Source organism: Erigeron canadensis, chromosome 2 (assembly GCF_010389155.1).
Source record: "Erigeron canadensis isolate Cc75 chromosome 2, C_canadensis_v1, whole genome shotgun sequence".
Lineage (NCBI taxonomy): Eukaryota > Viridiplantae > Streptophyta > Magnoliopsida > Asterales > Asteraceae > Erigeron > Erigeron canadensis.
Window position 1 is genome coordinate 42,554,116 of NC_057762.1, and position 12,582 is coordinate 42,566,697.

A 12,582-nucleotide genomic window follows, 5' to 3' on the forward strand; every position below is an offset into this window, starting at 1 on the left:
CAGTTACCATACTAACTATATTGAATATTGTCATTGTGGTTGTTGATATTCATTTTAAGCTACAAAATGGTTCATTTTGTAAAATACTCATACATATATTGTATTTAGTATTTTTTAAATATGTGTATTTATTATGCCGATAATTGGATAAGTTTGATTTTAGAATATTGAAGTTTGAATGAGTATTTAACACACTTATTTGAGTTGCACTAATGCAAATTTTAGTCCAACCAACTCGGTGATGAAAACAAATGAGCGGTACACTTTCATTCAATTATCACTTTTGGTATACAAAGCAACATAATGTCAGAAGTAAAATAAAATTAAAATTTGAGAATACTATAAAAGTGAATAAATCGTAAGACTTTGTTAAGGTTAAAGACATATTAGACCAAATAAATTTATAGAAATAGTAACGTATATTTTATGGTGGCTCATATAATCAACAAAAAGATTGTCATAATTATAATATTAATTTTTTCCCCAAGCATGTATATATGAGTGTAATCTATGGTTTTCTTAATATATAATAACATTATATTATATTAATAACATATGTTTACTCGTATATTACACGAGATATAATTATGTGTTTCACTAATTTTTTGAAAGATTCAAGTTTCGTATGAAATATTATGATGTATATAATTAGGGGAGCACTTAGTCAGTATCGTTTGACAATAAACAATTGGTGTGTAATTAAAAATAAATAAACATGCAAATTCATGTATGTACGAAGAGGGAAAAAACGGTTGAAGACTTTTGAGAGGTCAATTCCTTAATCTAATGGTTTTCCCAAGATTAGATTTCTTTGGAAGAAAGACAGAAACATTAATATCATAAAATTAATTAAAATAATAAATAGATATCTATTTATCTCTCTCTCTCTATATATACACACCCTGACCATCACATAACATATAGCACACAACTTTCGTGTCGGTATTTCCATAACCTTTTTTCACAGCGCGATCAAAATCGCCTCGCGGCTTACGGCTACGCGTTAGGATCGATTCAATTGATTTCCAGTTTTATAAATCAATCTAATTTATCCCAATCCCATCCATAACTTTTTATTAAATCTGTTTATATAATCATAATAATAATCAAATCGTACAAATTTTCTTTTCCGTTTCGCCAAAATAAAATAAAAAAAAATTCCTGTTTATCTTTTAGGTTCTTCCTTTTTGTCACTTGAGTTAGCTTTTACACATGGCTTCTTCTTCAATCGTGATCAAGGTTAGTTTTTTATACGTTTTATCTATTGTTTTAATTTTACTGTTGCATTTTTTAGGGCTTTTGTTGATTTTTTTATTTTTATATATAATTATTGAAATTATGATGTGAAATCAACTTTATTGGATGAAGCTAGGGTTAGGGTTTCTTATATCTTATTTTGTTTATAATTAATCTGTTGCTACCTTATATTTGCACAATCAATTAGCTAACATATTGTAGAATTCTATAAAAAAAAAATATAAAATGTAGATTTTTTATTTGAAGGGTACAATGAACAATTTGTTGAGCTGAAACTAAAATTATGAAAATTTGTTCCTATTTTTATGTTTATCTATATGTATTTTTATTTTTTTTATTTTTTGGTATTTTGTATACTATCTATATGTTACTCATCAAGCTAAAAAGTTTGTTAGTTTGTGGATTATACTTCCTGTATGAATTAGTATATAAGTTATTATGAAAATTTGTTGCCTATCTTTATGTTTTTATCTATGTTTATTTTGGTTTCTTGTATACTCTATCTATATGTTACTTATCAAGCTAAAAAGTTTGTTAATTTGTGAATCATACTTCCTGTATGAATTAGTATACAAGTAATTATGAAATTTTGTTCCCTATTTTTATGTTTTTATTTATATCTATTCTGATCTTTGTTTTTTTGTAAACTCTATCAATATCTTACTCACCAAGCTAAAAAGTTTGTTAATTTGTGGATTATACTTCCTGTATGAATTAGTATATAAGTGTGGATTATATCACATTATTATATGTATATGTGTATACTGTATAGGCCTGTTTTTTTTAATGGGTAAAGTTAACATTAACATTTTGTTGAGTTGAAATCTGAAGTATGAAAATTTATTGGCTATTTGTTTATTTATACGTTTATTTTTGTGTTTCTTTTTATTGTGCTTTAGTACAGAGTAACTAAAGTTATTAAACAACTTGTTTCTGTAAAAAAATTTTGGTGTATAATGTAGTGTTTGATTGAATTTAAGCTCAAGGTTTTGTTAACTTGTGCTTTTGTATTGCAGGTGAAGTATGGGGAAACACTCAGACGCTTTAATGCATCTATCAATAATGACAAGAAGCTTGCTCTTGACGCTGCTATGTTGAGGGAAAAGATTCGGGGTCTTTTCAACTTTGGCTCCGATGTTGAGTTTACCATGACTTATGTTGATGAAGATGGTGATGCGGTTACGCTTGCTGACGATGATGATCTCCATGACGTTGTCCGACAGTCTCTGAATCCGTTGAGGATTACTGTTAGCTTGAACAATGGGAATGTTAATGGGTCTGCTGGGACTGCTACTCCTGTGAAATCGCCTCAGAACCATATCCCATTTCAAGCTTTGAACTCGGGGGTTGCTGAACTTCTGAAAGCTGTGCCTGAACCCTTTCGTGAAACTCTTGTGAAGTTTCCCCTTGATTTGGCTTCTAAGGCGACATCCTCTTCTCCAACTGTTTCTGAACTTATGGAGAAGATGAAGGCTGTTTATTTGGATCAGATTTCTGCTTCTATGGCTGGCCAGAGCGTGCAGCCTAATAATGGTGGTGCGTCGAATGTGAATTCTCAACCGGCAACTGGTACTGGTAGTAAGGTTCCAGTTAACCCCGAAGCTGAAAGTTCTAAATTAAAGAAGAAAGAGAAGCAGGTTGAAAAGGCGGCTGAAGGTGTGAAGTTCAAAGAGGTGCAGCAAGCCTCAAGAGATGTGGATCTTAATGTTCCTTTTAATGAGTATGAATCTCTTCATGCTCCAATCAATGCTACAAAGAGCATTTCCGAACTTTGGGCTCCGATCAATGCTACAAAGAGCGTTGCTGAAGCTTCTAATGATGATAACAAGAACACTACTGATGGTGTTGAGAGAAAAAAAGATAAGAAGGTGAAGTACTTCACCGGTGGTTTTTGGAATGAACCTCTACCGAAGCCTGCCAGTTTGGGCTCTTCTTATGTTGATCACTCGAATCAGATGAGACAGTATCATCTAGATCAAATGGAGGCTCAGGCGGCTAAATTGGCCAAAGTGGCTGCTGATGTTAAAGCATCAGTTAATAACTCTGGCAGCTCCTCAAGTTGGGCTCAGGGGATGTTGAAAGCAACTAATGAATGCCCATTTGCTGGGACTCCATTTGATGGGACACCATTATTGAATTCATTTGATTCACAGGGGCATCATCGTCATTCTCGTGGTCATCATTGGAAGAGACATAGTTTTGAAAATGGTGGCTTTGGGAATATATTTCATAGGGGTGTTCGTTGTGATGGATGTGGAGTACATCCTATAACTGGGCCACGGTTCAAGTCAAAAGTGTAAGTAATTGTGAATTCATGTTTTTTGCCGATCTCTCTGTAAGTACGGTACTTAACTGACCTTTTATCTTTTGCAGGAAAGATGATTATGACCTGTGCAGCATCTGCTTTCAGGCTAATGGGAATGCCGGTGACTATATCAGAATTGATCGCCCTACAAATGCTTTTAGGCATCATGTGCCTTTGAAGGGGTTGTATGATCATGTATGTAATTTTGTGACAAGTGGTTATAGGGTTATCTTGCTGCTATAAAGTTACTAACTGATGTCCTTTTTGTGTTTTGGTAGTCTGTTCGTATTCCGCCGCCGGTGCTACCCCATGCTCTGAGAGCCCCTGGGTCTAAGCTTCCTCGGTGTAAGCTAGACAGTCGCTTCATTTTGGATGTTAATGTTCTTGATGGTACCATCATGGCTCCATTCACTCCATTCACCAAAATTTGGAGGATGAGGAACAATGGGTCCATCATATGGCCTCATGGATCACAACTTCATTGGATTGGGGGAGATCGTTTAAGCAATTCACAGTCTGTGGATGTTGAGGTTTGTAGCTTTAACTTATTGTCCTGAATTCATTTTGTGAAGTCAGTTTATTAATTGTATCTTCATATATAGATCCCTGCTGATGGTCTGGCTGTAGACAAGGAGCTTGATGTTGCAGTTGACTTCACCGCACCCGAACGTCCAGGTCGATACGTTTCTTACTGGAGAATGGCATCTCCATCCGGGCAGAAATTTGGGCAAAGAGTCTGGGTCTTGATCCAGGTAATTCACCTTATACTTGGGGCTTGTTTATTTTTTGATGATTAGTTTAGTCGTCTGTGTCACTGAATTCGCCCACCATGCACGCAGGTTGATTCTTCGATGAAGGATATGGGCGAAACAGAGATCAATCTAAATCTACCACCTGTTACGAGGAACCTGCAAACAGTTGATCAGGATAACATCATTTCAGGAAACAATTTCTTCAAGGTAGCTGATTCCGAAACTATGTCCATTGATTCACAACCCAAAGATCAGGAGATGAATTTCCCCATCAATGACTCCTTAATTATTGATAATTGTGATGTCGCGAACACTACGATCACTCCTCTCCGTCCAGTGGCTCCTGCCATCTCTACGGCTTCTGATTCTACAGAAATCGAAACTGGTTTGGCATCTCTTCCAACTGCACCTGCAGTTTCTTCGGGTTTCTATCCTACAGTAGGTTTGGATTCTGCTTCTCTTAAGCCTGTTAGTTACCCTACTGTGGACTTCTCTGCAATGCCACCAATTTTGGGTAGTGGTGCACCGTCACCATGGGCGGCAGTGACACAGCCATCTGGATCTGCCGTTGCATCATCTTCTGCACCTGTGGTGGGTTTTGCTCCCTCGCCTGGTTCTGTCAGTGAGCCAGGCTCTGCCTCTTCACCTGTCTCTGCTTCTGCATTGGGATCATATGAGGTAACTGATGAGCAGGAGCTGGCTCTTATGAAGGATCTGGAAGATATGGGATTCAAGCAGCGGGATGTTAACAAGGAGATCTTGAGGAAGATGAATTATGATCTGGAGAAGTCGATTGATGCTCTATGTGATGTTTCAGAGTGGGATCCCATGCTTGATGAGCTGCAGGAGATGGTTAGTGCTGTTAATCTATTTTAATAATTCTTCTGTTTTAGTCTTTCAATGTTTGTGATGTTATGTGATGTGCTAGTACTGACTAACATCTTTGGTAGGGGTTTGAAGATAATGAAGCAAACATGAGGCTTTTGAAGAAGAATAATGGAAGTATCAAGCGTGTGGTGATGGATCTCATCAACGGAGAGAAAGCTTAAACCAAGAAGTTACATGATGGTTGAAGTGAAGAATGTCTATCTACATAAAATAAATAAATAATTGTAGGGAAGACTTGGTGTGAGTCTGTTTCTGGCGTGTCTGTTATGAACTTGGTGTAGTGTGGTGTGTGTGTGTGTGTGTTTAAGTTGCTGAATAATGTTTATCGCTGGTCTTATAGGGTTGATGCTCTGGCCGCATAACCCTGGTTGTTACTTTCAATTGATCTTTGATGATGTACGGTGTACACATCTCCTATGTAATATAATGGCACTTTGTTTTAGTAAGTCCGTGAATCTATATGCTATTTGCTGCACTTGTATCTATAGCTTGCATTGACGCTTTTAGCTGAACTGTCAAGCTTAACCAGTTTATACTGCATTAAGCTGGTACCTTATAGTTTAATGTAATATATTCTAACTTGCCTCCTCTTACTTATTTTTGCAATTTCCATGCTTAACTGAATGTTGGTAATTACTCGTAATTTAGAAGTAAATGTCATCAGAAGTTACTCGGAGCCGGAAAAAAATTAAAAAGTTACTTTACTTTATATAATTGTGTCATGCGTGGACAAGAACTGGTTTCCAGTGATCCACATATATAATCCTTTTATTAGTGTTTATTATACTAAACTGTAAATCAAAACATGAACATGCATATTGCTTCGTGCAGTATTGCTTCTAATGATGCTCTCTAATTTCAACTCAATCATACATAGACTAAGCTCAATAAATACAAAGAATGGCCCGAACAACTAAGCTTTAGCATAATGATAAGAACTCAACTACGACTTGACGAGGCCCTTAAGGGTGCCATCCTTTTGAGCCTCACACACATCCAGACATTGAAATCTAGTGGGACATCTTTAGGAGGATTTATCATTTTCCAACTCTGAATACTAGACATGGATTAAAGGTCCGCAAGGAACTATAAAATGCAACATAGATTCTAGACATAAGGATAGGCTTGGAGAAATGCTGCCTTTTTTTTTCTTTATAAGACTAAAACAGCAAGTTATTGGTTAGTAATAGTACTGCCTCACACTAACTACTTGAATGTTGGTTGGTTAGATATTTGGTGATCATTTCACATTAAGACATGTTTAATGGATCCGACATATATTTATAGTGATTGGTAGGGCTGTAAACGGTTCGGTTCGGTTTGGTTAGCTAGAAATTTCGAACCGTTTTTTGGGTTTCGGTTCGGTTAGTTAGAAATTTTGAACCGTTAAGTTCGGTTACCCGAAAAAGTCGGTTAATTTCGGTTTTATTTTCAGTTAACCATTTATTAAAGTTATGCTAATATAAAGTTTAAGTTTTAATTACAATAGTCAATTTACATTGCATTAATTAATTTTTTTTATATATAATAGTTATTTAACTACATTAATATTTTGTTTTATAAATAAATGTACATTTTATCTAATTGTGAATTACTTTTTTCTAACGTTTTATTTATACAATGCAAGTTTCTATCTAAGAGTATCATGATCTACTACTTAAAATGTCTTTTATATGATATTACTAATGTTTTTGATAAATATCTTAAACAAAGTTAACAACTTTTCTTAAAAAAAAAATATATATATATATATATATATATATATATATATATATATATAAGAAAATTACTTATAATATTCAAAATTAATTATAGATTGTGAAAGAAAGTTAGTAAAAATTGTCAATATCTTAGACAATAAATACAAAAATTTAGCTAAAGAGATATGTAAATGATGTATTTATGGAATACATATATGTGTAAATATACATATATATGATTATATGTAGGTATATATCAAAATTCGGTTCGGTTAACCGCGGGTAATGAATATTGAAAACCGTAACCGAACCATTACACTTCGGTTTTTATGTTTTCGGTTTTTTCGGGTTTCGGTTTTTTCGGTTTCGGATCACGCGGTTCGGACCGGTTTTTCGGTTTTCTGGTTCATTTCTTACACCCCTAGTGATTGGAAACACGACAATATGTGAAAACACCTTATTGGTTGTAAGACTTCATAATACTAAATTGCCAGAATATCAGAAATACACTCTTAAAAAATGTTAAATACACTCTTAAAAAATGAGTAGTTCACACACAAAAATAAAATTATAATTTTTATATTGAAAAATTCATCTCTTGAATTTTATAAGAATTATACTAACCAGGGGCGGAGGGAATGGGGTGACTAGGGGGTGCCTGGTCACCCCTAATAAGCCCAACAAGTATGATTTCCTAGTAGCCCAAAATCAAATACCCAGTCTAATATGTATACGGATCCCTGTCAACTCTCTATGATTTACATATAGTTTATTACTTACTCTAATAAAGCAATTGGTTGTAAACAGTAAGTTTTTGTCTTTACTTGAAACTTTTAGAAAATATTTCATTTAGCAATTGTAAAACAAGTGTTGTCTTGGCTAGAGTGGCTTATCTCTTGGTTTCAAAGGGAGGGGTCACTAGTTCAAAACCCTTTCCCTCCTTCCCTTTGAAATTTATTGGATATAAAGCATTGGTTGCTCCTTTGAATTAATCGGTTGTACGTTCAAACCTTTTTTCTTACATTTTTGCCACGAATGAAGAATAAAAGACTACTACTACAATGTTTTTCTTTAGCCATGAGCCCATGAACGAAAAAAAAAAGGCAATACAGCTAAGTTTCATTCTATTAAATGTTCCATCCATGTCTTTTTTTCAAAATCAATTTGCTTACCTTTTGAATTTGCACGGCAACAAAACTTCATGGTATGCTACAAGAAGCAACCATAGTCTATTTTTTCAATAAAAAACAATTAAATCTTTACGTAAACTACATCATTGATTCATCGTCATTTTTTTTTTAACTAACAGTTCTCATGAGCTGTACAATGAACACTATGAACATCAAATACAAAACTAGCATAACCATTAACGCTTCTTCGCAACTCTATGGACGTTGATAAAGATATCGAGTTCAACAAAGTTCGGAGTGAAAACTAATTAAACTCGATTTCGGGACGTAGTTGGAATATTTCTATAAAAGAACCCACAGCACCCCATCTGCGTGAGGGTCAGCGGGGATTTCTCTCTCATTTTATTATTGTGGACTCCCAGTTAATTTCCATAAACACCGTATTCAATTCCTCTTGACCAAGATTTTGATATCCTTCCTCAATTAATAATAATAATAATAATAATAATAAATAAATAAATCAAATTCCGGCCGATTCTCATTCTCTTTATAACAATTAACAAATCAATTGGCCGCTCACATTACATTTTACATCCATCACTAAGTATTAAAAAAGTACCATCTCCTCCTCCACATGGCGTCTTCCTCCGTCGTCATCAAGGTGGTTTCTCACTTTCTTTTTTTCTTTTTCTTTTTTAATTTTAAACAAACTGTTTTCATTAGGTTCTTTCTCACTTTACCAGAGGGGTGGCGTGTCACTTTCTTGTTATTCGGTTAGAAAAGTGGAGGTGTGTTAGTTTATTGTTGGTGTCCGATCGAGGGAGTAGTGTTGCTGTATATATTGAAAAAAATTATCGATATATAGCGTGAAACATAAGTCTGAAAATGTGCAGTACCGTAATTTGGCATGCGGTAACACCATTCCCTTGCTTTTTGGCATTGTATGGCCTGCGGCATTGGCATCCTAACGTGGCTGTCCCTCTTTTTTTTAGTTATCTTGTTGGTAGATTCTTGGAGACACTTTTGACAAACCACCCCGTTGCTATGCCGACCAATCAACCTAACACACATGGCATAATCAAAGATTAATACGGAGTATTAATTAATTGTTGGTGAGGATGGTAATTAAGCCATGTGTCAAGTATTATTGTTTCTATTAGACTAGCTAGTTTGGTTTTTCTGCTTGTGTTCTATGCATGTACTATATCACTGCTCTTAATTATATACGGAGTAATTAATACCTAGTAGTATTAGTATAGAAAAATATTGATACATCGATATCTGGTGATTTTGCAGGCCAAGTATCGAAAAATACTCAGGCGCTTTCGAGTTTCTATCAGCAACAAGAAACTGGCTCTTGATTTGGTTATGTTTAAGGGATAAGATCCGTGGTTTCTTTGGGTTTGGTTTTGGGGATGAGTTTATTATGAAATATGTTGATGAAGATGGCGATTTGGTGATGCTTGCTAGTGATGATGATCTCCATGATATTGTCCTACAGTCTTTGAATCCTTTGAGGATTACTGTGAAATTAAATAAAGAAAGAAAACTTGGTGGAACTACTGTCGCACCCTTGACATCTGAGGTTTCCGCAACTTTGCAATCACCACAAAAAGAGTCTGAATTTCGACTATCAAACTCTTTGGTTCCGCAAACTATGTATTCATCATTACAACTCGAGCCTCAAATTCACTTCTTGAAGTCTGGAGTTACTCGAACTCTGAGTTCATCATCACTCCAACAGCCTCAATCTCTGTCCATCAACTCTGCGCTTTCTCAAAATCTGAAATCATCACTACAGCAGATTCCATCTCAAATGTTGAACACTGTGGCTGAACCCTCTACATCAGAGACTTCTCAGCCTTCGGAAAAGATGGAGGCACACGCGACTCCGAAGTTCACCTTTATGGCCGGAGGTGCATCAAATGTTTATGGTCAAACTGTCAAAGACAGTGTCAGTAAGGTTCAGGTGAAACGTAAAGTTGGCAGTACAAACTCAAAGAAGCAAGAAAAGCTGGTTCCTAAAGTTGTGGAGTCTACTGTTCCAAGTTTTGGGTTTGTTAAACCTTTTCCGACGCCGTTCAATGCTACCAAGGGTTTGAAAGATTCTGAGTCTAAGTTAGATAGCATTTGCGTTAGTGATGTCACTGTTCCTGATGTCACCATCATGGCTCCATATACTAAATTCACCAAAATTTGGAAGATGAGAAATACAGGTTCCCTGGCATGGCCCCAAGGCTCAAAATTTATGTGTGTCTCGGGAGTTCGGTCAAGTCGCGATTCTGATTCGGTTGATATCGAGGTTTGTTGCTATATATTCTTAGTTTCAGTTTTTTAAACCAGGCCTGTTAACTTTTCTCTTATATCAGATCCCAGCCGATGGTCTGCCTGTGGACAAGGATCTTGACATTAAAGTCGAGTTCACTGCTCCTCGACATCCCTTTTGGCATGCTTCCGCTTGGCGGATGGTGTCTCCTTCTGGACAGAAGTTTGGGAGCATGGTTTCGTTCAGTTTCCAGGTAATTTATATAGACGGGCTAAACTGGTGGAATTATTATAATGTGTAATATTGTTATGTTACTATGTTAGTGAATTTGTTTTTCATCTATACAGGTTGAGAATTCTTTTAATAAATTTGTTAGTGAAACCATGGCCAATGTGGATCCGCCTCCTGTTGTAAGGAACCCTGAAGTAGTTAATCAGGATCATCTAATGGATGCTGAGAACAGTTTCATCAAGGTGTCTGGTTCCGAGGGTGCAGCTATTGATTCACAATATAAGGATCAGGAGAATGATAGTGATGTGTCAAGCAATATGGCTACTCCTTCTGTCTATTCAGCTTTCAGTTGTACAGAAGTGGAAACTGCTTTGGCTTCTCTTTCAGTAGGATTGGATACTGGTTCTAAAGTGCAGCCTAATATTCAAGAGGTAAGTGATGATCAAGAGCAGGCTCTTCTGAAGGATTTGGAAGTCATGGGGTTCAAGCAGCTGGATTTGAACAAAGAAATTCTGAGGATTAACAATTATGATCTGGAGAAATCTGTTGATGATCTTTGTGGTGTTTCTGATTGGGATCTATTGGTGGATGACCTGCAAGCTGCGGTGAGCATTAAAGGTTTTACTTTACATGTACTAAGCTTCATGTGCTAATGATGTTTTATTGACTAGTGACCTTTTGTGTAGGGCTATGCCGATGCCAAGAGTAGGCTTTTGAAGAAGAATAATGGAAGTATCAAACACGTGTATAACAGAAAACTTGAATCCAATAACCAGTAAGTCATGATGAAAATAGTACATGCGATCAGTATTGTTGAGATCAAACCATCAAACTTTTAGTAACTGTCAGGAGACATTAGAGTTGTACCCATGCTTCATGGGTGATATTTGGCATGTTGTGTATAGTTTTGGTGTTTCTTTGTATTGATCAAGATTGAAATCACTGAAGTTTAACATTGGATTTGGACTTTTAGTCAATGAAAATCATTCTATCCTTGGATATTAGCCGTTCCAATTTCAATTCCTATATAATTCAATTATGTTTTAGCTTTTTCTTATGCAAGAAAATCACTAAAAGTTAAAAAGAATATAATGCAACCCCGAGTAGAATCAAATCATTGACTAACAGTTACTCAATTTATTAAGGAGAATTTGACCTTAGTTTTGATCCTCGTACAAAGAGTTGATTTGCTCGTACTTGTCACCACCAACCAGGGTACCTATGGTGCAATCATTGGATTCTAATAGTCAAGAGGCAAGTCATGGATCTCATAAATGAAGAAGCAACTTAATCCAAAAACTCGTACATAGTGTTTGAAGTTTATATTTGCTTTTTCTGAACTTCATGTGGCGGTGTGATGCGGATCCGTGTTTAATATGGCGAATTATGATGTAGCATACATGCATATATAAGAACAGACCAATATTGAGAAATAACGAGTAGGATAAACCATTACTGATGAGGGAGGTCATAAACTCATATGGTTGCATTTTCATCAGAAAGACTGTGTCATAACCATCGAGATTTGAATATGTGGACATTCAATGCACTTGCCCAGTACTGGCACAACCTCGCCCTGGACCCTTGCATGTCCGCCAGGCTGTGTGCATCAGATGTGGATTTTCAAACCATTAACGTACATACGAGGCTGTGCACAAGTGTAATCGTTATAACAAAATGGGCAAATCACAAGACCAACATGAATGTCTTTAAATTATCGAAATTCGAGGCGTATGTTAATATTCAACAACCAATTAAGGATAAAAATACAAGACAATGTGAGTAGTTTTAGCGTGTGCAAGATCTTTGTTCAATTAAGGTCAGATCAGAATATTGGGCATTACATCACATGTTCATATCATAAGTTGATAGCATCTGCTTCTTTCTACAGTTAAAATATAACTACAACCCAGTAGGGTTCGTCTTATCTTTGTGTAAGTTCTACAACAAAATAAAGATTTTGATCAGGAATGTGTTAACTCCATGATAGCAGTTGTGGTACATGCATCTTAACATACGTATCTGTATCCACATTCCACTCTGGTTATTTGCT

General features: G+C 35.7%; 2 protein-coding genes across 2 annotated transcripts; both read left to right on the plus strand.

Annotated features, from left to right (window-relative positions):
* The first annotated feature begins 918 nt into the window (after positions 1-918).
* LOC122590038 (protein JOKA2-like) lies at positions 919-5,648 on the plus strand. Its single transcript, XM_043762376.1, has 7 exons — positions 919-1,239; positions 2,274-3,553; positions 3,631-3,757; positions 3,841-4,092; positions 4,165-4,314; positions 4,402-5,166; positions 5,265-5,648. The coding sequence occupies exons 1-7, from the start codon at positions 1,213-1,215 to the stop codon at positions 5,361-5,363; spliced, it is 2,700 nt and encodes an 899-aa protein (XP_043618311.1). The 5' UTR covers positions 919-1,212; the 3' UTR covers positions 5,364-5,648.
* Positions 5,649-8,612: 2,964 nt separating this feature from the next.
* Positions 8,613-11,529, plus strand: LOC122589750 (protein JOKA2-like). Its single transcript, XM_043762079.1, has 5 exons — positions 8,613-8,693; positions 9,329-10,334; positions 10,402-10,551; positions 10,646-11,134; positions 11,216-11,529. Exons 2-5 carry the CDS (start codon positions 9,459-9,461, stop codon positions 11,306-11,308), a joined length of 1,608 nt encoding a protein of 535 aa, XP_043618014.1. The 5' UTR covers positions 8,613-8,693; positions 9,329-9,458; the 3' UTR covers positions 11,309-11,529.
* The last annotated feature ends 1,053 nt before the right edge of the window (positions 11,530-12,582 follow it).

Bases quoted from the DNA above. Each gene is read 5' to 3' on its own strand.
- LOC122590038 (XM_043762376.1), top strand. From the start codon at position 1,213: ATGGCTTCTTCTTCAATCGTGATCAAG. The intron at 3,758-3,840 runs GTATGTAATTTT...GTGTTTTGGTAG, and splicing joins TGAAGGGGTTGTATGATCAT to TCTGTTCGTATTCCGCCGCC. The intron at 4,315-4,401 runs GTAATTCACCTT...CCATGCACGCAG, and splicing joins GAGTCTGGGTCTTGATCCAG to GTTGATTCTTCGATGAAGGA.
- LOC122589750 (XM_043762079.1), top strand. From the start codon at position 9,459: ATGAAATATGTTGATGAAGATGGCGATTTGGTGATGCTTGCTAGTGAT. The intron at 10,552-10,645 runs GTAATTTATATA...TCATCTATACAG, and splicing joins TGGTTTCGTTCAGTTTCCAG to GTTGAGAATTCTTTTAATAA. The intron at 11,135-11,215 runs GTGAGCATTAAA...CCTTTTGTGTAG, and splicing joins TGGATGACCTGCAAGCTGCG to GGCTATGCCGATGCCAAGAG.